The sequence below is a fragment of the Dendropsophus ebraccatus genome, chromosome 2 (assembly GCF_027789765.1).
Source record: "Dendropsophus ebraccatus isolate aDenEbr1 chromosome 2, aDenEbr1.pat, whole genome shotgun sequence".
Taxonomy (NCBI): Eukaryota; Metazoa; Chordata; class Amphibia; order Anura; family Hylidae; genus Dendropsophus; species Dendropsophus ebraccatus.
The window spans coordinates 192,135,327-192,161,494 of record NC_091455.1 but is presented as its reverse complement, the minus strand read 5'-3'; the positions used below and the strand labels follow the sequence as shown (position 1 = coordinate 192,161,494).

Genomic DNA, 26,168 nt, shown 5'->3' with positions numbered 1-26,168 from the left:
TCTGCCTTCATTGCCGACGACTGACAAAAAGACGTCCGATATGAACTAATGATGGCCGTCTATATTGTTCACGATCATTATAGGCAGCCATCATTAGCACATAGCGGGCATCAATTCATTGACTTCAATTATAATTCAGAATCTTTCTTTTTTGTCCTACTATTTTTTAATTTTTTTTTTTATATATAATTTTTGCCGGATTAGGAACGTGATGTGACGGTAAGCTGGATGATACAGAGTAAATGTGAAACATTCTTTGCAGATTATGTCTAAAATGTCCCAGACAGGTGCATGGTGTTAAACAGCTAGAAAGGATGGAGGCGCATTCTTGTCTATTAGTAGAATGTAACCACAGCTAAAAATGGACGGAGACTATAGATGCAAATATGTCTGGTCTCCTGCATTTTATGCTGCGTATAAAACTCTTCTAGACACCGAAATGGATGGATAATCCTAATCGTGATAATACCCAATGGCAGCCATAGATATAGCAATAGGACACTGGGGGTTTTATAAAAGATACGCTGCTATTTTGGTGCCCTGCAGGATCGATTTCATATGACTGTAATAAAGACGTTTTTTGATGACGTTTTTTTTTTTAACTCTCTTTATGGTTGAACTCCTTAGGGTCCGGACCTTCCATCTATGATAAAGCTATTTAATACAGCTACATTATATTCTTCTGACAATGGCCCTAGAGGTCACACAATGACCTTTTTATGGCTGCATACATCATCATTGTACAGGGTTATAACACACAATCACACGGGGGGCTTCTGAAGTTACAAATTGTGGCATGCTCCATTGGACCCTGTATGTACTACTTCTAAAGGATAAAATCTTCATATGTAGAGCACCCAACACAACCAGGACAGCTGCATATAGAAACTCGGTGGCCTTAATGCACTGCTATATACAGTAACTTTTATGCATACATCCTCAGGCTATGTTCACACAATGTATGTTTTTTTATAAATCACGGCCATTGTTGCAGTTTCCATAGTTTATTATTTTCCCGCACCCCCCTGCCTTCCTCACTTTTTTCAATTTCATGGGACTTCTCCTTTACTTCAAGCTCTATAAACTTTCTACAAATTTACTTTGAGTGAAACTAGTACATGCGTACTGCAATCCCTTTCCATCCGCACCGGGACTTGTGTTTGGAGGCTTCGGGGGCACACTTCTGTGGATTAGTTTGTTACCACATGTCACATGTTTCTGATTGATTGTTATAATAATGACCATAGTAAAAATCATGATTAACTGAGAAATTATAAATAAATGTAAATGCTGCTCATAGTGACTGTACTAATGGCAACGGCCATTGGATCCAAGGCAACAAACCACTGGTTGTTCCTCCATTAGTGTTGTGTAGGATGAGATGGAGCTATGTCTAATATGCATAATAGGAATCAGGTAAAACATTATGTTATCCATGCCACTCCAGTCCAGAGCCCAATCTGCAAAGTCCAAAAAAGATCCAGACTAGTTCTAAGGCTTAGTTAACATTTAGTCTTTGATTATAGAGAAAAAAACGGATCCAGATTCCTTGTATAATGGATGTTACCAGCTCCAACCGTTTACGTACACTGGATTCCTTTGAGCTGAGCACCAGCTGGCTTACCTGCCTGCTGTCTTTGAACTTTTTGCCATTCCGTTTTGGGTAACTGGAAAAGCTGGATACAATCACGGGAATCTGTGAGAAGACTGGATCCAGCTTTTCCAGGCACCCGGAATGGAGCGACACAGTGTTCAAGGGCAACAGGCTTATAAGCAGACTACCGAGCCAACAAAGAGCTTTGCTATTACTGTAAATTTTCTCATCTATAGTAGCCTGAGTATGGCAAATTTCATAATTTCAAGATTTAAAAAAATTAAAAATAAAATTATATATATATATATATATATATATATATATATATATATATATATTTATTAGAGGAATGGGAACACATCTTAACATGTAGGAATATTTTTGAGAATTTTCACTTGGTACGTTCTAATTGTGATTTTTACTGTAATCAAACACATTACCACATATAATTATTGGTGCAAAAGGTTTCTGAAGTTGCATATTAATTAGTCAAATTTTTTCAAAAATTGAACTAGTTAAATAACCTAGATAATCCAGCTAATAAAATGTGAACCATAAAATCCTAGCCATTTTTATTGTCCTTGGCCGTTAAGTGGTTAAATTTAAAAATTGCCAGATACATAGCACAAGTAATGGGAAGTGTGACTGTCATAAAGAGCCAGTCTCTGTCAACAGAGTGTCTGATATGCGTCCCATGGGAATTTATAGACGTGTGTCATTCCATGTTCTGATCTCTTTTTCCGACAAATATTTCAGCAATTTTCACATACTGGAATGCTCTTGGGTGGTAAGAATAGCCACAATGACTGGGGTGACTCTGGATGGCTTTTGTCCTGCAGCATTTGTCAGATTGGACTGACCACAGAGGTAAGAGGAAGAAGGACAGGGACTGCTCAAGTGACGTCTGGCTTAAAGTCTACAAACAAACTTTTTAATTTTTTTTTTTTAAAAAACATTATTGAATCCTATACTAAAGTAAATTATAAAATTAAAAATTCTGGTTGGTGGCTAGAAGGTGGGAGCCTGACAGATGATGGAGTATTTTGACTCAATGGGATATTTGATCATCACCTTCAACTACAACATTACTGTAATTGGTGAGTAGAACAACATACATTTATATTTATATATAAGAAAAATTTTATTCAATATGATAAAGATAAAATTTCCATGTATTATATGTCTTTTAATATAAAATGTCATGATGATTTCAGAAGTTTTATCAATTTACCTTTATAATATAATGTTGGAGGAAAGTGTCTATCTATTATCTATCTATCTATCTCCTATCTATCTATTTATCTATCTATCTATCTATCTATCTATCTATCTATCTATCGATTTATCTATCTATGTATCTATCTATCTCCTATCTATCTATCTATCTATCTATCTATCTATCTATCTATCTATCTATCGATTTATCTATCTATGTATCTATCTATCTATCTATCTATCTATTATCTATCTATGTATCTATCTCCTATCTATCTATCTCCTATCTATCTATCTATCTATCTATCTATCTATCTATCTATCTATCTATCTATTATCTATCTATGTATCTATCTCCTATCTATCTATCTCCTATCTATCTATCTATCTATCTATCTATCTATCTATCTATCTATCTATTATCTATCTATGTATCTATCTCCTATCTATCTATCTATTATCTATCTATCTATCTATCTATCTATCTATCTATCGATCGATCGATCGATCGATCGATCTATCTATTATCTATCTATCTATCTATCTATCTATTATCTATCTATGTATCTATCTAGTCTCATTCATCTATTCATTGAGTTCACATATTGTTTTAGTTTAAAGTTATAGCTATTGATAGCAACAAATATTAGTTGTTAGAACATGTTATGGTTAATCATTGTAAGAATTACTATATTATATATAGGGATGGTCCGAACCATCCAACGCTCGGCATCAGATACCCGCTGTCTGCCCGCTCCGTGGAGCGAGTGGATACAGCGGGAGGACTGCCTGGAAAACTGGGATACAGCCTATGGCTATGGCTGTATCCCAGTTTTCCAGGCGGTCCTCCCGCTGGATCCGCCCGATGCAGACAGCGGGCAGACAGCGGGAATCATTACCATGAGTTTGGGTTCATACGAACCCGAACCGAACTCGGTTCGGACCATCCTTAATTTTATATATATATATATATATATATATATATATATATATATATATATATATTATTCATGAGACCCATTTACCCAAAGTTAAAAAATTACAGGTACTGACTAGAGATGAGCGAACCTGGAGCATGCTCGAGTCCACCCGAACCCGAACTTTCGGTATTTGATTAGCGGTGGCTGCTGAAGTTGGATAAAGCCCTAAGGCTATGTGGAAATCATGGATATAGTCATTGGCCGTATCCATGTTTTCCAGACAACCTTAGAGCTTTATCCAAGTTCTGCAGCCCCCGCTAATCAAATACCGAACGTTCGGGTTCAGATGGACTCGAACCCGAACCCAATTCACTCATCTCTAGTACTGACTTTATTTTCCTTTTTTATTCACCTGCAATTGAAGCATGCATAATATATATATATATATATATATATATATATATATATATATATATATATATAAAACCTATACACTGGAAATTATTACTGTACATTATTTAATTTGATCTTTAAAGTCATGAAGTGGGGCTCTCCTTTCACTGGCATGTGCCATCAGATTAGAGTTAGGAGACCCTCATAGACATTACTGGGCAGATGGAACCAGCAGCCTTAGCCAACATTCATTTAAAGGGATTATCCAGATTACAAAAAGCACAGATACTTTTTTGCTAAATCTGCACCACCCCTGTCCTCAGGTTGTGTGTGGTATTACAATTCATCTCTATTCACTTCAATGGTACTGAGCTGTTTCTGGAAAAAGTGTCCATGTTTTTTTAAGGCTGGATAACCCCTTTAAAGAATCAGGCATGATAAGTGGCCCATAACTACAAAGACGTAATGTGCCTTAGGTATGACCACCTGAAATAAAGGAGTTACTGTTTAACCTCTATGTTTCACCTAACCTTATCTTTAGCCCTCAGCACAATTTTACTGCAATTTAAAATAACAATTTCCAATTTTCCATGAATTTCTGAAAAGAAAAAAAAAATTCTGTTTTTGTATTCTAGGCAAAATCTGGCTGACACTGATGATCCTTCTAAGAATGGTGATGGTTGTTCTTGCTGGATACCCGCTCTACCAAGATGAACAAGAGCGATTCATCTGCAACACACTCCAGCCAGGTTGTTCCAATGTGTGCTATGACATTTTCTCTCCCATGTCCCACATGAGATATTGGCTTATTCAGACGGTCATGGTGTTTTTGCCCTATGCCTTATTCAGCGTCCACGTCTTCCATAAAGTAATGACTTACATGGCGACTTCCAATGATAACTGTCGAAAAAGTAACTCCTCCACCTACCATGGAGTGGGATTACAGATGGAAATCCTTGATTTCTCGAGGGCTTATCTTGTCCATGTGGTGCTGAAGATTCTATTGGAACTTGGCTTTGGGATTGGTCAATACTTTCTTTTCGGGATTTTAGTTCCAAGTAGATTTAGCTGTTCTCAGGCCCCGTGTACCAGTAATGTCGATTGCTATATCTCAAGACCAACGGAAAAGTCCCTGATGATGATTTTTATATGGGGCACTGGGGTGGTTTCCCTGATTCTGAGTTTTGTGGATCTGGTTTGTGTGTTCCATAGAAGAAGCCATTCCGAGAAGATTAAGAAACAGCTACTGCTTCTCGAAAATGATTCTCTTAAAGGGGGTTGTTGTTCAGAAACCCCTCCGCACGCGAAGCTAGCCGTGACTCCAGACCCCATGGCCATCTACCCCAACTGCCCTTCCCATAACCTTGAGAAAGGAGATGAGCAAATCAAAGTGGACTCTCATTCTCTGCCTTCATTTGAAGGGGAAACGGCTTCATTTCAGACCGAGAGTTCTCGACAAGACATGGGAAAGTCTAACATCAATGCAAACAGCAATAAAACCTGCTCCTGGCAAGTGAACATGACATCAGCTGGAAATAATACATTTGGAAACGAACATCATCTGCTCACCCACAGGCAAGCAAAGGCTAAGAAAGAAAATTGCAGTAATCCCAGTCTGGCGGATGCATCACAGCTCGACAAAAACACCGGATCGAAAAACAAAAAGTCTGAGTGGGTCTAATGTGTCTATAAATAAAGCGAGGAACATCTTTAGATTTTCTCCTTTGATCTATAGCCTCATTGTATCTGATATATAATATTAGATGATGACTAAGAGATACATGAAAGAGTTTCTAGCTGAAACAGTAACAGAAAAAAACAGAAAAGTGCTGCATGATTCCAAGCCATCTGTATTTTCTAGGCCTTGTTCAGATTATGTGCATTTGTGGTATATATTGTTTTCCAACCAAAACCAGGTTAACTATATAACTTATGGTGCAGGAACAATGTGTTATTAACATGTCATGGGCCATTAGCAACTAGTAAGGTTGGGCCAATAGCACTGTAAGAGCGGTCCACTGCTACGTGGTTGTATTTTTTGACCTGCATAGTTTTGGGGTCCAGTTGGCATCAGGGAGGATGCCTCAATTTAAATATGTCTGGGTCGAAACGTTGCCATTGACTGTACTTTACATTTATTGTTTGATTGGAAAGATGAACATCTTATTCTTTCTCAACTGAACTGCCGGATTGGGGCCATTTGGTTGTTGCTTACGGAAGAAAGAGTGGTTCCAACCTCTTTTAGATTTTGATGTCTCTACGACAAGTTTTTTAAATCTTACAATGCCTATTTTAAGTGTTACTGTGCCTCCCTTCTTGCTCTGTGTGAGGGAGACAGCCCCATAGACTTTCACTAAGTGGCCATCTTGATCACATGACATATGAGTCGACAGGGAATGTGTTAAGTGAGCACAGCTTATTATGATCAAATCGCACCCAATAAAAATATGTTCTATGACAAGTCGAAATTTTTTTTTTTTCATTTGCTGACAGCGCCAATTTAATTTTCTTCAAATTAAAAAATAAGTGAATAAATAATAATAAAACAAATTTATATATATATTAAAGACAGTCATTATACATAAGTACATAATTACATACATATGGTTTTATATTTTACCTGCTACCTGAACAAACACAGCACCTAAATTTCTGGTAATGAAAGAGATAAATTGCAAACTTTGCAGCTGCTACCTTGTGTAATTTGAGGAATTTTTTTAACAAAAAAAACTAAAAAAACTAAAAACTAAAACTAAACATTGCATGTAACTGTACCCTTGGTGCAACTGGTGGCATTCTTGGTATACCGCATACTGGGTGGTAAAGTGAGGTTATATCATAGGGGGGGCCCACATATACTTGAAGCTGGCCTGACCTTTCTAAGATTTCTGGGAACAGCTGATTTATTTTTTTTTAAACACGTTTGAATTTCTCTGAATTTTTTAAAATATTATTTTAAAACAATGTCATGGGATAAGAATGAGCTTATTATCGTTCTAGGATTTTTTTTCCGTTGGTGATTCAGACTTGTTTGTAAAATTTATAGGACAACTCAATAAGTGTTCTTAACTGTTACCTTAATCTGAGTTGTCAGTCATAATAAAGATATTACGTATTTATAGTGATTGTGTGTCTATTTATTTCACAGTTTTTTTTTTTACTATTTTCATATATATGTGTGTGTCTATCTATCTATCTATCTATCTATCTATCTTCTATCTATCTATCTATCTATCTATCTATCTATCTATCTATCTATCATCTATCTATCTATCTATCTACAAAAGATTCCAACCACTCCATGGCAATCCCAATCTTCTACCATGGCACATTTTTTTGCTTGGTAAGAAGGTACCCTCAGAGGACTTTAGATATTAAAGTGGTTGTCTGTTTTTTTTTTTTTTTTTAAACAGGAATGATATACTTTACTACCCAACTTCCGGGGCCCCACTGTTCACACTTCCTAGTTCAAAAAAAAAAAAAAAAGAAAAGTGAAAAATTGGCAGCACCTCCATGCCACTGTTTACACTGCAGGTTGCATGCAGCATGTAGCGTAAAGAGGATGTACCATCAGGTTCATCCTCTTTAATCTGAACCAGGGATAGAATGGCACCGTCACAGGAAAGCTGGTGCCGCGTTTTTCGAACCGTGGCCCGGTTCCCGTGTACGGCGCCGTTCTATCCAGGGGTACTGGGCCGGGGCTGAAGCACAGGAGGCCAGCCGGCCCTCCCCCAGTGGGAGGGAATTCCCTTTCCTCTATGACGCGGCTCCATTAGAATCAATAAAGCCGCGTTATACAGGGGCGGGGGATTCCGCCCACTGGGGGGGCGGGCCGGCCTGCCTCCTGTGCTTCAGTCCCGGCCCGGTACCCGTGTATAGAATGGCGCCGTACACGGGAACCGGACCGCAATTCAAAAAACGGACCGCGGAAACGGCATCCCCGTGAAGGCGCCGTTCTATTCCTGCGTCAGATTAAAGAGGATGTACCTGATGGTACATCCTCTTTAAGTACAGACAAAAACCAGAAAGTGTAACAGCAATGAGGAGGGTGGGGAGGAGGGACAGAGAGGTTATGCAAAGTTAGGGCACAGATACTCCCGTTTGGCATGGGGCTTCAAGTAATAACTGCATCACCTGCTGAACGGACCGCAGGACAGATCTTGGATTAAAAGCAGCTATCCAAAGTGGTTTGGGGGGGGGGGTCAGATTGTTGGTACAGAGTCGCTTTAACATTTTTGATCAAATAGTTTGCTAGGATGCAGATTTTCATCATGTCTATGCCGGGGGGGAATTATATACGGTAGGCACTTGCACCTGTAGGTTGCTGTTGCACTGTTCTTTGACTACATCCTTGTCCCAGTCTTGAAAAACAGGTAATGCTTGATCAGCCAAGGTCACCATTAAGGCCTATGATTGGCTGTTTGGGCATTTCCTGCATGTTGAGATGGGACCAGCAAGTGCTGTTCAGTGGGGACCCGGGCACCATTAGACAGCAGTGGGGTATCAGTCAGATAAAATTTACTTATTTTGGTCTTAAGCTGGTCTGATCCCTTTAATTTTTTTTTTTTATTGCTGGATAACACCTTTAATTGACAACTACTAGAGAGGAACAAACCTCAAGTTGCCTTGTGTTTATCTGAACCCAAACTCTCTGCATTTGATTACCAGGGGCTAAAGAAGTTGGATGCAGCCATAAGACTGCCTGGAAAACATGGATAAAAACATAGACCATAGGCTGTATCTATGTTTTCCAGGGCTCCCTGGGCTCCCTAGGGCTGCATCCAACCGAGAGTTCAAATGCCAAGAGTTTGGGTTTGTAATTAGAGCCTGTGGAGCCTCATTTAAGAGCCTCAAACACAGGACCCAGCCAAGGGCTGGCTCCTGTAGGGAAACCACCAAAACCACCATATTAAGCTGCCCTATAAGTCAATGTAATGACAAGGGAAAAACCAAGGCCAGGTATCCATCCACAGACAGCTGTTTCAGGGTGTTGCCCCTCATCAGTGTGGAGCAGGATTCTGGCTAGGTGGGAGCAGATCACTGACCTCAGGGAGACCAGCCAAAGATAACACTGCTGATCAAAGCTTTCGGGTTTGGAGTTTGGATGCTCATCTAAAGCCCATGACTACTTACGCCCATCATAATATTAATGATAACTCCTTCACCCAAGACGACTATAAATAACATTTACCACTGAATCACTCTAGACTACCAGAAGTATCATTCGAATACTATCACTAACCTTTAAAGCATTACAGTCATTTGCATTAACTTTTGATGTGTCGATTAAATAGAAATTAGTTGGACCCTTCATGCCCAGTTTTGTAGACTTTGTATTTGCCCAAGAGAGTAGGGAGAGTAGTGTAGGAACCACCCCTCTGAGGTCACCTTAACCTGGTGAGATGGTACACTCTATTTGATCAAATGGTTTGCCAAGAACCTAATTTTTTCCAAAATAATTTTAGAGCACTTTTTCCATCTCAAATATCTATAAGGTGTAAAAGGTAAGTCCTAGCACTTGCAGGTTGCTGTTCCATCTTTGTTTATTTTTTTCTGTATTTTTAGCGACAGCAGTGTGCAAGCTGTACAGTATGAACAGTGGTATTGCAGTGCTGGCCATATTTTGCTTTTTATGTCATCAGACATGTCAAGAGTTAGGGCACTGTTACACAAAGCAATTTTTTGACGATCAACGATTAACGATAAATGATCTCAAACGAACGCTATGGCGAATGACCTGAAATTGTTCACCCAATTACAGGGAACGATAATCGTTACCTATGATCGTTCTTGCGGTTGTTTTGTCATCGCTATTGCATTTGTCGCTACAGCGAACAACGTCTTATTCCATACGAACGATCAACGATAAAAATAGGTCCAAATTCTATCAAACGACTAACGATTTCTTGTTCATTTAATCGTTGTCTGCTATTACACTAAACTATTATCTCTCAAATCCAAACGATCTATTGATTTTCCGAACGATAATCTTCCCGTGTAATAGGGCCCTAACTGATCGCACTGGGTCTCACTACTGAGACCAGCTGCAATTTTGAGATATATCCAGAATGAGTAAGGCAGTTTGCTCAATGGTCCAGTAAGCATACTGTTATTGTTATGTTCTACCCACCCCCTGCCCAAATTGATTTTTCATCCCCCCCGCTGGACTTCTCGTTTAAGTCCAAAAGACAGTCAAAATAGCACCAACGCATTTCAAAGGTAATTGCATTTGTCATCATAGCCACAACTAGTAAAATTGTACTAGAATTTTACCGGGATTGTGCCAGAGTTTTTTTTTCGCTTCTATTTATTATCTATCCATCTATCCATCCATCTATATATCAATCTATCTATCCATCCATCTTTCCATCTATCCATCTATCTTCTGTCTACTGTATCTATGTATTCATCTATCGATCTTCTATCTATATCGTGTGCACAGTGCATCTCACCATCCCTGGACGCATTGCTGTATTTTATCTGGGCTGAATCACATCTTCAGCAGCCATATCTGACAGAGCCTGAGTACAATAGAAGCTTACAGTGAAACAAATGAAAAAAGACAGTCACTTCAAGAGTGTCAGAGCACAACATATGGATCCCGGGGCGGTCTGCTTTTTGCCTGTAACATGATCAGACATAGGCTGCTACTGTAAGTGCTGCTGTCACCGGCTCTGACAAACATGGAAAAGGACAATAAAACTGATGGTTATGCTGTAAGAACAAACCACAGCCATTAAAAATGCACAGGATATAAAATCTCAGCCTCCATTTAGCACATATAGATAGGGCTGGGACTATAATAGAACTGCTGAGTCCGGAATATGTAATGGACCTTATTTATTACCTTGGATTTATATAGGGAATTGTAGTGCAATGCATTGTACACTAACTTACATGAGCTATGATTATAGTTAAGAATACCTCTATAATACAACAATATACAGAGCACCATACAGTCTCATCTACTCCATAGTTAAAGGGGTACTCCACCGAAAATCTTTTTTTTTTCCAGATCAACTGGTTTCAGAAAGTTATATAGATTTGTTATTTACTTTAATTTAAAAATCTCAAGTCTTTCAGTACTTGTCAGCTGCTGTATGTCCTGCAGGAAGTGGTGTATTCTTTCCAGTCTGACACGGTGCTCTCTGCTGCCACCTCTGTCCATGTCAGGAACTGTCCAGAGCAGCAGCAAATCCCCATAAAAAAAACCTCTCCTGCTCTGGACAGTTCCTGACATGGACAGAGGTGGCAGCAGAGAGCTCTGTGTCAAACTGGAAAAAATACACCACTTCCTGCAGGACATACAGCAGCTGATAAGTACTAGAAGATTTGAGATTTTTTAAATAGAAGTAAATGAGAAAACTATATGACTTTTTGAAACCAGTTGATTTGAAATAAATAGATTTTCACTGGATAACCCCTTAGGGATTATTGTTGGGCAGAAGTGGATGTGTTTTCCATAGCTGCCATTATTTAGGTGCACAATAGAAAATGAAATCACTGACCTACTTGATTTCTGGTGATGCCTGTGCCGCTGTAGCATGCATCTATCTGTACTGTATACTAATTTTTGGGTAAACCCTAACAGCTTCAGGCTAAGCCTCTGGCCTAGCACCAGGCCTCATTGTGCAATGTAATCCAGATTGCAGGTCCTTCTAATTTCCATTCAGCTAATTCCATTAATGAGAGCCATCTTTGCTCCTGTTCTATGGCGGAGGATTTGTTTGATGTGCTGATTTACACCCCGTTCACGTGGGTGTCTTGTGTGTATCTCGGCCCCAATGATAAACTGGGAATTGACATCATAAAGGCTGCAAACCAGAAAGCTGCTAAATATACATGTGCTGCGGGATGAAAGGCCGAGGGGTTGACTGACACGCTCCTAATGAGATAAAGGGCCGTTACATTTACATTGTGGCCAATTATGGATCTGAGAAAAGTTCTCCTCATTTATTCAGGTTACATTTACAACATCATGCATGATTAGAATTATTACATGTATATTCATGCACTAGATGTGCATACCATTATACTATACATTATTCTACCATATTGTACATAATATTATAGGTCCGCAGTGCAATGCCATCTAGGGAGCACACAACAGCTGCAGGCCGAGTCCTGAGGATGCAGTATATGCCATGATTAAGAGTGGGTTTATACTCAAATCATGTTGGTATTCTTGTATTGATGTAATTTTTTCTTCCATTAATAAAATTTAAAAGGGTATTCCGCTCAAACATAACTTTTCATGTGTTGCTGCCCATGATGACACAAACAATTTATTACATACTTGTTATTATCTATTCAGTCTCCTTCTACCAGTTCTGAGCTGCTGCTTTCTGCTGAAGACACAAAAAACTGTGTGAGCTTTTCTCTCCCCTCCGAGGCGGCTGATGTAAACAAGTCCCTATCTGCAACTTTGTAGCAGCTTTGTAGTGCCGGGAGGATTATTCACAGTGAGTAGGGATGGTCCGAACCGAGTTCGGTTCGGGTTCGTACGAACCGAACCCTCGGTAATGATCCCCGCTGTCTGCCCGCTCCATGGAGCGGGCGGATCCAGCAGGAGGACCGCCTGGAAAACTGGGATACAGCCATAGCCATAGGCTGTATCCCAGTTTTCCAGGAGTTACTCCCACTGTATCCGCCCGCTCCACGGAACGGGCAGACAGCGGGAATCTGCTGCCAAGTGTTCGGGTTCATACGAACCCGAACCTCGGCAGGTTCGGACCATCCCTAACAGTGAGTTCATCAGCAACTTGACCTCAGAATAACCCTCCCAGCATTACAAAGCTGCTACAAAGTTGCAGATACAGACTGCCAGGGACTTGTTTACATCAGCCGTCTCAGACAGGAGGGGGGGAGGAGTGGGAAATAGAGAGAAAAACTCATACACAGATTTTTGTGTCTTCAGCACAAAGCAGCAGCTCAGAACTGGGGAAAGTGGACTGAATATATAACAAGTATGCAAGGAATAATTAGTCTAACCATGGGCAGCAAGATATGAAAAATTATCCTTGAGTGGAAGACCCCTTTAAGTTTTATTTATTGGGAAGCGGGATATTTTGGTTTTAATTTTTTTTATTATCGATGTATATATCATATTGTATTTATCCTAAGTTGAGTGTTTTGTAACATGGGGGGAAACCAGACAACAAAGAAGCTTTGTGCAGATGTTGCCCCAGTTGGATTTTACACCAGGTCCTGAGGAGCCAAAGAGCTGATCGGTGGAGGTACCGGGTGTCATTACCCACCATTCAGTGACTGGTGGGCTATCCTGTGGGTAGCTCATCAGTCTGTTTGGGCCAGCAAAACCCCTTTAGGCTAGGTTCACCCGTAGTATTGTTGTTATATTGATAACTTATTTTTGGTTATTTTTTACCAGAACCAGGAGTGATACTGACAATGAGAAAAACTATGGAAAAATTTGCACTTCATGCTGCATGCTGGACCCCTTACTGAAGTGAACTCACGCCCTGCACGAACTCTGCATGAAGTTCCTTTGTTGTCTGGAACAAGAGAAGTGTTCACATAGCGTAAGAGACCGGCCGTTCCGTAACCCGGCCAGGTCAGTACCGACCGGATGATCTTTTGGGCCGCAGTGGTCTGATGAGGGCGTATATGTGCGCGCCCACAGCAGAACTTTACACTGCACGCTATTGCCGGATCCGCTCGCTCCACAGTGTGCACTGACAGGGTTTCTACGGCCGCTATTCACTGAATAGCGGCCGCAGAAAACTGACACGTCAGTTGTTTGCGGCACCTCTAGGGAAGCCGGCTGGAGCGTATACTATGTGTATACGCTCCGGTCGGGATTCTATAGACAGCAATGCAAAGTATATAATCTCGTAATAATTTGTACAACGGCTGTGAATTTACGAAAATATATGTTGTGTGAACATAGCCTAATACTGTAAGGGAAACTTTGGTTATACGCCAGAATAATGGGAAGTTGCCATTTCCTAACTACTGAGAAATACATCTGACCTGACTGAAGTTATATGAACCTGATGGAAGACACATTCTGTTTACATTATTCCCTGGATGGACGCAGTAACATAGCTATAGCGGTCACCATGGGCACAGCTTCAAATGGGTCCATAGGTCAAGGGGGTCCCTCACTTCCTTAAAGTGACCAGGCCAAAGCAGTGGAGGCGGGCCGACCCACCCCCAGTGGGAAGAAACCCCAGCCACCCCATGACATGACTCCATTAGAATCAATGGAACCCTATCATAGAGGGGCGGGGGTTTCCTCCCACTAAGGGTGGGTCGGCCCGCCTCCAGTGCTTCAGCCTGGGCCTGGTGGTACAGTCACTTTAAGGTTGACAGTATACAAAGGTCTGTGCAGCAGCACCGACAGGAGCTGAGGTGTCATGCAGGATGGAGTTAAGAGATGTAAAGGCATAAAACAAGAGCCTGCACTGACAGGAGTAGAGAAGATAACCCCTTCCTCTCAATTTGGTATCTGTCCAAATAATTTTTAACTATTCATTATATACAAATTACTTATTATAGTTATGGCCAGGGCAAGATTACCATTTTATCTCCTGGACCTTCAGCCCCTGGTCTATACAGGTATATAAAGGTATACAAATATACAGGGACCTGCACTTAGCTCCCTGCTCATTCCACCCTAACCTGCTGTGCCCCATCTCTTGCAGTAGGATGGAGATTATATATATATATATATATATATATATATGGAGTGTGTATATATATATATATATATATATATATATGTGTGTGTGTGTGTGCACAGATGACTGCTTTCCCATTGACTTTAAAGTAATACATTTTATACTGTATTTTACTGTTGAAGTTTGCTTTTATTTTACGGTGTGTGCGAACATAGCCTAAAGGGGTTGTCTGGGATTGCAAAAAAACCTAGCTTCTTTTATTTTTCCAGAAACAGCGCCACTCTCATCTTCATGCTAAGTGTGGTATTGCAGTTCAGTTCTATTGAAGTGAACGGAGCTGAGTTGTAATACCACACACAGCCTGAGGACAAGGGTGGCGCTGTTACTAGAAGTAAGCAACTGTTTTTTTTTCTTTTCTTGGTTAACCCCTTTATTCATTCCTGCCTGTCAGCTTGGGCTGCAGCATAAAAAAGTAAGGTTTGGAGCAAAAGAAAAATGGCTTAATAGTTATACCATTTATAAAGGGGTATGATTTGTGCAACCTTTAAATCTGCAGCATAAGACTGGGTTCACACAGATGCATTTTTTATGTCCAGCTGTGCAGACCTGCACTAAGCCCTGGACTTGGCACCATAATATGGACTACGCTAGTATTACGCTAGTGTGAACCCAGCTCTATAGAGCCAGGCTGCAGGATACACATGTGCGAGATTCATATTGTACATGTAACTCAGGGTTATTCACTTTATTGCCATGGAGACGGAAATGTGAATCTTTGAAAAAAACATTTGAGTTTTATAAGGATCAAGGGTGCCGGGACCCAAGTGTTACTTAAAGGGATAGTACACAAACAGCGATTTTATGAGCTCTCCACTTCAGATGACGTGCACCTGTCTCCACATTCCTGCCATTCTCTAGAGCAATCCCGGAATTTGGGAAATGTAAGGTACTTGAGTCGTGTCCACAGGTTTATATGGATGTTTTGTCGTCAAATTTTTCTTTTACATTTTTAGAAACATCAAATACACGGACGGAGGTGGAGGAATACCGAGGATTAATTCTCTACACAAAGAAGAAACGTCCATTATAGGAGAAGCTGATAATAAAGGTATAAAAATCCATTAGGTCTTATTTACAAAGATTGAGGCTATGTTCACACACAGTAAAATAAAAGTCAAATAGCTAGGAAACACAGACGTATTTTGAGGGTATGTTCACACAGCGATCAAAGGGGGTTTAATCCCGCTGCGAGTATGTCCAACAAGAGATCCGCAGCGGATTTCTCTGCGAATTCCCAGTGTGAAATCCACTGCGGAGGCGGTGATCTGGTGAGGGTTTGTATCCTTACTACCGGGTTCAGGTTCGAGTCGATCCGAACCCGAACGTTCGGTATTTGATTAGCGGGGGCTGCTGAAGTTGGATAAAGCTCTAAGGTTGTCTGGAAAACATGGATACAGCCAATGATTATATCCATGTTTTCCACATAGCCTTAGGGCTTTATCCAACTTCAGCGGCCACCGCTAATCAAATGCCGAAAGTTCGGGTTCGGGTGGACCCCAGCATGCTCCAGGTTCGCTCATCTCTAATCCTTACTATGCAAACACAAACTCACATTTTTTCACAGACTTCATAATATGACCACATTTTATACAACCACACAATGATATTTTTTGAACGTTTGATGGCCGTCTATTTGGACAGCCGTCATTTTGAGGCAAAATAACGGACATTATTATTTTGAAATAACGGACGTTGTTTGAACTCAAAATGACAGCGTATTTTGCTTTTATTTTACTGTGTGGGAACACGGTCTTAGGCTATGTTCACACAACGTGTTTTTTCGTATTTCTACGGCCGTTGTTGCCGATTGCAACAACGACCATAAAAATACGAATAAAATACGTTGGCTGGGTGTCTATGGGATCACGACGGGAGCTTATACACATAGTATACGCTCCGGCCGGGACCCCTAGCGACGCCGCAAACAACTGACATGTCAGTTTTCTGCGGCCGCTATTCAGTGAATAGTGACCGTAGGAAACCATGTCAGTGCACACTGTGGAGCGAGCGGCTCCGGCCTCTTGCCTTATAGTGAGCTGTGGGGAGTTATGATGCGGGCGCGCGCTGATGCGCCCGCACCAGAACTCTGCGGCTGTAAAGATCATCCGGATGATCTTTGTAGAGACCGGCCCCTCTGTGACCCGGCAGGGTCACGGAACAGCCGGTCTCTTACGCCATGTGAACATGGCTTTACTGCTGCAAATTTCCCAAAGTTCTGTTAATATTTGTTAAAAAAACACACTTTCATGTGTCACATTTAAGAGTATGTTCATATAACGGTAATAACAACGTCCGTTTTTTAAAACAGTAAAAGTAGGTATACTCATACATAGTAAAATAATAGCACAATATTTTTAATTTAATAATGCATCCCATTAAAGTCAATGGGAATTTAGCTGCCAGTGCACAGACCACATAGAATAACGGCTATAACCGATTATGACCCTACAAAACAGTTTTTTTTCCCACCTGTTCACACATTTTCCACGTTTAATTTTCACTCAAAATTACAGTCAGATTGTGTTTTAACCTAGCCTTACAGTTTCCTGTATAATATTGTTTTTCCTATGATTTCTGTATTTTTAGTGCTCTGTCTGGTTGTTCCTATACATATGATATTATGATGTTAATGGCCATAATAAAGAATTTACTATCATCTATAAATCCAACCCCAAACCATCTGCGCCAGAGTTTTAAAAAATACATCTATTTGGAAAGTTTACTTGAATTTAGTTTTACTGACTTGTTCTGCCACCTAGTGGTAAAGAAGCAAAAATACATAATAAGTACAAAATATTTAGAACCCCAAGGTGCATGCTAATCTGTTCTGTTTTTATCTTGTCAGTTGTAGTTAGTATTAGGCTATGTTCACACACAGTAAAACAGCAGCAAAATACAGCAGTAAAATAGGTGTAAAAGGTAAACATACATATTTCTTTTATTCATAAAAACATTAGAAACAGGTCCATGTTATATACCTAATTTTACTGTTGTATTTTGCTTTTATTTTACTGTGTCTGATCATAGCCTAAATATTGTAATATCAGTAATTGTATGTTCAAATTGTACAAAATAATTGTAAATGTTTCTCTTAAAAAGTATTAAAAATAGGTATTTACCTGAAAATGTAAAAAATTATAAGACTAAATGAGAAGTCCCACCAAATTTAAAAATCAAGGCAGGCAGGGGTGTGTGGGAACAAAATAAGGAAAGCATACTTACCCACCTCTGTGCCCCTGCAGTAGTACTGACTTACCGATTTCCGTGAGTGACTGGCTGAGTGGGGAAATCATTCAGTCAGGCTATGACATTGCAGCTGGAGAAGCCGGGTACGTGACTGTATACGGCTGCTGGCCAAGAATGACATCCAACGGCTGTGATTGGCACGACAGGGTCATGTAAAGAGGTAAGTTTGCTTTTTTTTTAGAGAGAAAGAGTGACATAGATTGTCCAGGCTCGTACTATCGCTCCGGGTACTGTCACTCATTTGTGGGGGTTACTAGTTTTAGGGCCCACTTGTCCTGTCTCTTTGTTCCCCAGGGCCCTGACAGGTATCTGCCACTATTGAAGCTGATAAATTGGATTCCAGGTTAACCTATTAATATGATCCTGGAATATGGGAGGAAACCAGAGAATATGTTGGAATCTTATACAAACGTGGTGAAAACAAACAAAATATATATTAATGTTGCATTTGATTGGATTGAAACCCAAGTCTAGCGGAAGGCTGTCCTAGGGCTTCCTGGAAAACATGGATACACCTATAGGCCATAGGCTGTATCCATGTTTTCCAGGATTCCCTAGGGTTGGATCCAACTACTTCAGCCACTGGTAATCAAATGCCGAATAATCAGACGTGAGCATGCTCCAGTTATGCTCATCTTTACGATGAATAATGAATGTTTTCTTTTGTGACATTCTTAAATTCTGGGAGAATCCCTTCAAAATTCCCTATTTAAGTTCTCAAAGGCTTGCTGGACCAAATCTTCAAATAAATAAATAAATAAAACCTGGAGATTATCTGGGGTTTGAGGAGAAATAGACCACTTATCAATATTAACACAGAGAAACAATGGAACTGTAGCAGCTAAGTGGTAGGAAATTTTTAATAAAGACTATTTAGAGAGCTACTTAATTTTGCATGCAGGAAACAAATAAACAATAAAAAAAAATTCAGTGCAATGGTGTCCATAGACTTTAACTCTTGCAAGACAGAATACAGGAGTAAAATAATCAGTTGGACCCTCTCTAAATTCAATTCATAAACGGAAGCCCAATGACTTTTATAGCACTCTACTCAGTGGCGGAACTACCACCGTAGCAGCCGTAGCCGCTGCTATGGGGCCCGCCTTATCAGGGGGCCCGGTGCCCGATCCTGTAATGGACCGAGCCCCCTGAGAAGACACTCGCAGCACGCGACCGCTGAGCGGGCCTCCCGGGTGCTGCAAACGTCAATCCGCAGTGTACCATGAGGCCCACGTCCTCAGCGTCTCCTGCGGCACCCGCCCCCTCCTTCCCCTGTCCTGCTGCTCCCACCCCCGTTCTCAGCTTCCCCTGCGGCTCCCGCCTTGTCCTGTGTCCCCCGAGGCCTCCGTCTCCGTCCCGTGTCCCCCTGCGGCAGAGGCGGATTATAATGAGGGCAATCTGGGCGATTGCCCCCATTATAATGTTGCCAAAGCATACCTCTGCATGTCTCCGGAGTGCAGCAAAGGTCCGCGGCCCCCGGATCTATCTCAGGCCGCTCTGCCCCTTTAAAATGTCTGCCATTTTGGAGCAGACGTGCCTCGTGCAGGCACGTCTGCTAGAGCGTCCTATGACCCGTAACGTCACTTCCGGGATGCACGCCGACGCGGAGGTGCGGCAAACAGCGGCCGGGAGAAGAGAGAAGCCCAAGCTCCAGAAGGAGAGAGATGCTGCTGGGGAGCGGTGCCAGGTGAGTATAATTTTATTACTTTTTTTGGGGGGATGCTAAAGGGGGGCTAATAATAAGGGAGGCTACAGAGGGGGCCATTCATAGGGGGGCTAATAATGGGGGATAATGCTGAGGGGGCCATTCATGGGGATGCTAAAGGGGGGCTAATAATGGGGGAAGCTACAGAGGGGGCTAATACTGAGGGGCCATTCATGGGGATGCTAAAGGGGGGCTAGTAATGGGGGAAGCTACAGAGGGGGCTAATACTGAGGGGCCATTCATGGGGTTGCTAAAGGGGAGCTAATGGGGGAGGCTACTGAGGGGGCCATTCATGGGGATGCTAAAGGGGGGGCTAATAATGGGAGATGCTACTGAGGGGGATATTCATGGGGGATACAGGTGGGCTATTCATGGGGGATACAGGGGTGGGCTATTCATGGGGGATAGGGGTGGGCTGTTCATGGGGGATACAGGGGTGGGCTAGTCATGGGGGATACAGGGGTGGGCAATTAATGGGGGGTACAGGTGGGTTATTCATGGGGATACGGGGGTGGGCTAGTCATGGGGGATACAGGGGTGGGCTATTCATGGAGGGTACAGGTGGGTTATTCATGGGGATACAGGGGTGGGCTATTCATGAGGGATACAGGGGTGGGCTATTCATGAGGGATACAGGGGTGGGCTATTCATGCGGGATACAAGGCTGGGCTATTCATGGGGGATACAGGTGGGCTATTCATGGGGAATACAGGTGGGCTATTCATGGGTGATACAGGTGGGCTATTCATGGGGGATACAGGGGTGGGCTATTCATGGGGGATACAGGGGTGGGCTGTTCATGGGTGATACAGGGGTGGGCTAGTCATGGGGGATACAGGGGTGGGCAATTAATGGGGGGTACAAGTGGGTTATTCATGGGGATACAGGGGTGGGCTAGTCATGGGGGATACAGGGGTGGGCTATTCATGGGGGGTACAGGTGGGTTATTCATGGGGATACAGGGGTGGGCTATTCATGAGGGATACAGGGGTGGGCTATTCATGAGGGATACAGGGGTGGGCTATTCATGGGGGATACAAGGGTGGGCTATTCATGGGGGATACAGGTGGGCTATTTATGGGGGATACAGGTGGGCTATTCATGGGGGATACAGGGGTGGGCTATTCATGGGGGATACAGGTGGGCTATTCATGGGGAATACAGGTGGGCCATTCATGGGTGATACAGGTGGGCTATTCATGGGGGATACAGGGGTGGGGGATACAGGGGTGGGGGATACAGGGGTGGGCTTTTCTTGGGGGATAGAGGGGGGCTATTCATGGGGAATACAGGGGGGCTATTCATGGGGGATGCTACACAGAGGCAACTATTCTATATAGAGGTAATGCTACACAGAGGGGGCTTTTTCTATATTGGGGGGAACAAAATAGAGGTGCTTAATAATGGGGACACAGCAAAGATAAAAGCTTATTTATTATATGGTGATCACAGGAATGATGGAGCAAGGAGCCTAAAATGTTTGTCTGACAGATCCTGTGGGGAGGAGTCATGGCCAGAGAAGTCTTCATGATGGGCGGAGCCAGATGGGGAAGAAAAGGAAAAACTAACAACTTCGACTAGCAAAAGTCCCTTGTAATTCGTGTAGAGAAGACGCCCCCTGTGAGTCACTGGATGTAACGCTCTATTTGTAAAGAAAACAGTCCTTTATTTTTTTTAAAGGATGTCTGTGAGGACTACAGGTCCCAGCAGACAAGTGTTAGAAAGATATAGTGACATAACCAGTGTCACCTTGTAGCTGCAGCCGTGTACCTAGTATGGACCTCACAGAGTCTCCTTAATGCTCTGTTCACACTTACTGAATACATTGCAGATTTGATGATTTAATTAATTTATTTTATGCCAGCTTGAGCAAATTGTGAGGGGACAAACAGAGAACATGGTTACAGCAAAGCCCTAGTCATCATTTATAGGTCACATAGCCTGAGGGAGCTATATACCATAGTCTGAGGCTATGTGACCTCTAAATGATGACTAGGGCTTTTCTGTGGTAATTTATATGCTTAATGGCCACAGTTAGCTGGGGCGTGGTTATTGCTGTGGGGGAAGGGCTAGAGGGGGTGTGGTTAGTGAGGGGCCCACAATTTCTGAACTGCCCGGGGCCCATGGTACCCTTAATCCACCCCTGCCCTGCGGCCCCCGACCCCTTCCTGTGTGCCCCTGCAGTCCCCCGTCCCTAGCAGCCCCCCGTCCCCCCAGCTTCCCAGGGCCAATCCCCCCACCCCCTCAGTGTGCCAGGGCCACCCTCCCCAATATCCCAGAGGGCCCTGTGCAGTCCCCCCAACCTCACAACCTGCGGGGCCCCTGTCCCCTACCATCACCATCAGTAACCCCACAGACCAGAGAGAAGAGAAAGGCGAACACAGAAGCCACACAGGACCAGAGGCCAGAGCAGGAACCAGGACAGGTGAGATTAGCCCCAGAGAACTACAACCCCCACTATGTCCTGCTAACAGTTCATGATGGGACATGTAGTTTGCCTGTGGACATTCAAGTTGCAGAACTACAACCATCATCACAACAATCATTTCCTATTGACAGTTCATAGTGGGGATTGAAGTTCTGCAACGAATTGGAGGTTGACACAGTGTAGGAGGGGGGAGGCAGTGGCACAGTAGAACTACTTCTCCCAGCATGCTGTGAGGTAATATGCAGGACTACATCCCCCAGCTTGGTGTATAGGGTGGGCTGTAGAACTACATCTCCCATCATGGTGTGTGGGGTAGTATACAGGACTACATCTCCCAGCATGCTGTGAGGTAATATGCAGGACTACATCCCCCAGCTTGGTGTATAGGGTGGGCTGTAGAACTACATCTCCCATCATGGTGTGTGGGGTAGTATACAGGACTAAATCTCCCAGCATGCTGTGTGTGGTAATATACAGGATTACATCTCCCAGCATGCTGTGTGTGGTAATATACAGGACTACATCTCCCAGCATGCTGTGTGGTAATATGCAGGACTACATATCCCAGCATGCTGTGTGTGGTAATATGCAGGACTTCATCACATAATAGGAGTTGTAGTTTTGCAACAGATAAGACGATGACAGGGTACACGAGGGGGAGATGGTGGCACAGTGCACTAGCGGCTATGTGGGTGCATGTGTATATGTAGGGCTCGCACCACGTTGCCGGAGGCAGTGTTCCTTCCAGGAGTATGCTGAGGAGGGGGGGGGGGGGGGGGGGGCCCATACAGTTTTTTGCTATGGGGCCCCATGAATCCTAGTTACACCCCTGACTCTACTGTACCTCTTTATGCTTCCAGAGAAGTACAGAGTTTCTTCTTAAAAAAAAAAAAAGTTGCAGGTACTATGAGTGCTTCCTTACAACATAACGGCTAATGCTGGTTGCATACATAAGATAACTGGATTGTGGCATGTTCATTACACATGCCACCATCATGGAGGAGCTGCCAGAAACAACTGACAAACATACACACCAGTTCTGATTGGACAATCCAGTATATCAAATTATTTATGTCAACCATACCCAAAAGTGGACATCTGGGGTCATTCCCTAGGTTGGAGTCTTCCAGAACTTATTAGCTGCTGTATGTCCTGAGGGAGTGGTGTATTCTTTCCAGTCTGACACACAGTGATCTCTGTTGCCACCTCTGTCCAAAGGAGGAAAGGTTTTCTATGGGGATTTGCTAGTGCTCTAAAAAGTTCCTGTTACAGACAGAGGTGGCAGTGGAGAGAACTGTGTCAGACTAGAATAAAACACCACTTCTTGCAGTCTAAGTATGGGAAGACTTGAGATTTTTAAAGTAAAGTAAATTACAAATCTATATAACTTTTTGAAACCAGATGATCTGAAAGAAATTTTGAAAAAATTGCCGGAGTACACCTTTAATTGTCATATTCAAATTTTCTGCTTATAAGAACAGTGATCATCATCTGACTACTGGTCTTACGTCCACTATGTGTCAGTGTGTTAGGATTCAATACAATGAACATGGAAAGTAGAGAGGTTGCCTACAGCAACCAATTAGCTTAGTTATTATTTTTTCCCCAATGGACGTTCTGTAAAATATGCACGTGTTTCCAGATATACGCCTCATTGTGGTGTGATGCAGATTGTACGTCTTTCCAGCTTCCATTCAGCTAATTCCATTAATGAGAACTGTCTTCCCCTCTTTTCTATGGGACAGGATTTGTTTGATGTGCTGATTTACACCCCGTTCACGTGGGTGTCTTGTGTGTACCTCTGCCCCCTGATAAATTGGGAATTCACATCATAAAGGCTGCAAAACAGAAAACTGCTAAATATACATGTGCTGCGGGATGAAAGGCCGAGGGGTTGATTGACACACTCCTAATGAGATAAAGGGCCTTTCAGATTTTACATTGTGGCCAATTATGGATCTAAGAAAAGTTCTCCCCATTTGTTCTGCTGAGATTCCTTCCTTGCAATGTGCACAATTACAGTGATCAACCTATTTATAATTTTAACCCCCTAATGTCTGGGATGGTTGCACAGACATATTTAGAATGTTTCTAGTGTGCTGGAGAGACGTCTATAACTTTTTTTTTTGCAGTTGTTGATGGGGAAGAAGGTTTATTTAATGTGAATACAGTGAAAGCCCCTTTTGATGGCCATCAGAAATGACACAGAAAAACTTTATTTTCTTTCTATGGGATGGCAAAGAGAAATGAATACAGCAAGTATGGTCGGCAAACCTGTACAAGGCATGAAGAACCATATCCCCAAAATGGCTTATCTACCCACTGTCTCCAACATGGCACCCCTCTCCTCTGTACCCAGCATGGCTCCTCTGTCCCCAGCATTGCTCCCCTCTCCTCTGTTACCAGCATGGCTCCCCTCTCCTCTGTCCCCAGCATGGCTCCCCTCTCCTCTGTCCCCAGCATGGCTCCCCTCTCCTCTGTCCCCAGCATGGCTCCCCTCTCCTCTGTCCCCAGCATGGCTCCCCTCCCCTCTGTCCCCAGCATGGCTCCCCTCTCCTCTGTCCCCAGCATGGCTCCCCTCTCCTCTGTCCCCAGCATGGCTCCCCTCTCCTCTGTCCCCAGCATGGCTCCCCTCTCCTCTGTCCCCAGCATGGCTCCCCTCTCCTCTGTCCCCAGCATTGCTTCCCTCTCCTTTGTACCCAGCATGGCTCCCCTCCCCTCTGTCCCTAGCATGGCTCCCCTCTCCTCTGTCCCCAGCATCGCTCCCCTCTCCTCTGTCCCCAGCATGGCTCCCCTCTCCTCTGTCCCCAGCATGGCTCCCCTCTCCTCTGTCCCCAGCATGGCTCCCCTCTCCTCTGTCCCCAGCATTGCTTCCCTCTCCTTTGTACCCAGCATGGCTCCCCTCCCCTCTGTCCCTAGCATGGCTCCCCTCTCCTCTGTCCCCAGCATCGCTCCCCTCTCCTCTGTCCCCAGCATGGCTCCCCTCTCCTCTGTTACCAGCATTGCTCCCCTCTCCTCTGTCCCCAGCATGGCTCCCCTCTCCTCTGTCCCCAGCATGGCTCCCCTCTCCTCTGTCCCCAGCATGGCTCCCCTCTCCTCTGTCCCCAGCATGGCTCCCCTCTCCTCTGTCCCCAGCATAGCTCTTCTATCCTCTGTCCCCAGCATGGCTCACCTCTTCTCTTTCCTCAGCATGGCTCCCCTCTCCTCTGTCCCCAGCATCGCTCCCCTCTCCTCTGTCCCCACCATGGCTCCCCTCTTCTCTGTCCCCAGCATCGCTCCCCTCTCCTCTGTTACCAGCATGGCTCCCCTCTCCTCTGTCCCCAGCATGGCTCCCCTCTCCTCTGTCCCCAGCATCGCTCCCCTCTCCTCTGTCCCTGGCATGGCTGCCCTCTTCTCTGTCCTCAGCATGGCTCCCCTCTTTTCTATTCTCAGCATGGCTCCCCTCTCCTTTGTACCCATCATGGCTCCCCTCTTCTCTGTCCTCAGCATGACTCCCCTCTTTTCTATTCCCAGCATGGCTCACTTCTTCTCTTTCCTCAGCATGGCTCCCCTCTCCTCTGTCCCCAGCATGGCTCCCCTCTCCTCTGTCCCCAGCATGGCTCCCCTCCCCTCTGTCCCCAGCATGGCTCCCCTCTCCTCTGTCCCCAGCATGGCTCCCCTCCCCTCTGTCCCCAGCATGGCTCCCCTCCCCTCTGTCCCCAGCATGGCTCCCCTCTCCTTTGTACCCAGCATGGCACCCCTCTTCTCTGTCCCCAGCATTGCTCCCCTCTCCTCTGTCCCCAGCATGGCTCCCCTCCCCTCTTCTCTGTCCCCAGCATGGCTCCCCTCTCCTCTGTCCCCAGCATGGCTCCCCTCTCCTCTGTCCCCAGCATGGCTCCCCTCTCCTCTGTCCCCAGCATGGCTCCCCTCTCCTCTGTATCCAGCATGGCTCCCCTCTCCTCTGTCCCCAGCATGGCTCCCCTCCCCT

The 26,168-nt window shown here is 43.6% G+C and overlaps 1 protein-coding gene across 1 annotated transcript; it reads left to right on the top strand.

Annotated features, from left to right (window-relative positions):
* Nucleotides 1–2,627: 2,627 nt before the first annotated feature.
* On the top strand, nt 2,628–5,803 carry GJD4 (gap junction protein delta 4). Its single transcript, XM_069960515.1, has 2 exons — nt 2,628–2,691; nt 4,758–5,803. Exons 1-2 carry the CDS (start codon nt 2,628–2,630, stop codon nt 5,801–5,803), a joined length of 1,110 nt encoding a protein of 369 aa, XP_069816616.1.
* The last annotated feature ends 20,365 nt before the right edge of the window (nt 5,804–26,168 follow it).